General features: G+C 31.0%; 1 protein-coding gene across 1 annotated transcript; it reads left to right on the plus strand.

Annotated features, from left to right (window-relative positions):
- Positions 1-141: 141 nt before the first annotated feature.
- LOC117103463 lies at positions 142-1,249 on the plus strand (the record flags this gene model as incomplete). Its single annotated transcript, XM_033244017.1, has 3 exons — positions 142-258; positions 682-784; positions 1,027-1,249. Coding segments are annotated over 3 exons (390 nt in total), but the record flags the coding sequence as incomplete, so codon positions are not given.
- Positions 1,250-1,257: the final 8 nt, after the last annotated feature.

Consider the following 1,257-nt stretch of genomic DNA (forward strand, 5'->3'; position numbering starts at 1 on the left):
ATTTCATTGGCGATAATTAAGTAGGCCTATTATGGTTATAAATTATTTCAGGTACTTTTACGTTTGCGTAATATTTGTTAATTGATATTCTTGTGTTATGCGTGTTCAACAAACTTGACGTTGATTATCATTTCATTGCAGGAGGGACGCACACCACTACATTGGTGTCTATGGAATCCGACGCTGACGCACGAGCAACACAAGGAAGTCGCAATTCTCATGATCACCTTTGGCGCGTCAGTGACAATAAAAGATAAGGTAATGTACAGAAAAATGAAATGCATCAAAAGAATATCAGGCAATGACCTTAATACAACAACTGTATATGAAACTACTTGAAACATTTTTACTAATTAAAACCAACGTAATAAATATAAATTCATAAAACATTAAATCGATTAAAATGTTAGCGAATATGGTAATGATAATGATTTTTTAAGTATGATTTCAATAAATATTTTTTCCCCGATGTGATGTGATAGTGATAGTAAATTACAACAATAGTATAAAGTTGTAATGCTCATAGTGTTGATTATTTAAATTATTATTTACCATTTTATTATTATATCATTATGGTTTTTAAACCAAAATATACGGTACCACTGTTTTTTGTTGATTTAATTTGCAACCGTCACCCATGCAATGAAACGAATCATCGCGTGCTCGTGTCTGTTATTGCAGGATGGAAAGACGCCTCTTGATGTGTATCATGATAAAGAATGTGTAAATTACGAAAAAACCACGAAAACCAAGAAAAAGGAGGAGTTGAAAGAACTACTTAAAGGTACGATAATGACCTGTTTAAACCACATTTAACAGACATATTACTCATTACATTTATTTTCTAATATAATTATACACTACTATATTATTTTTAATTCAGTTGCATTTTGATTGAGAATTGTAAGAAATGTTAATCGTAATTAATTAAAATGTAATTTAGAAAGTGAATTAAATAAAAAGTATCAGTATAGACAACATAGGACAACATACTAAATATTTGATTTTTATTTTTATATTAATTAGAACTATCAATTCCGTCAGAGATTTTAGCCAGGGGTCCCGAAGCCGTCAAAGCATTCAAAGATGCACTTAAAACTGGTGAAATAACAGTTGTTAATTCAAGACTGATGTTCCTAGGTAACGAGGGTTCCGGGAAAACCTCTTGTGTCAAAGCCATGCTTGGGAAAGCGTAAGTACAATCGGATGTATTAGGTTTTGTACTTTATATCGATTTACTTTGCTTGCTTTTTTTCA

Source organism: Anneissia japonica, unplaced genomic scaffold, assembly GCF_011630105.1.
Source record: "Anneissia japonica isolate Jap-2015-1 unplaced genomic scaffold, ASM1163010v1 scaffold115776_len1257_cov121, whole genome shotgun sequence".
NCBI lineage: Eukaryota > Metazoa > Echinodermata > Crinoidea > Comatulida > Comatulidae > Anneissia > Anneissia japonica.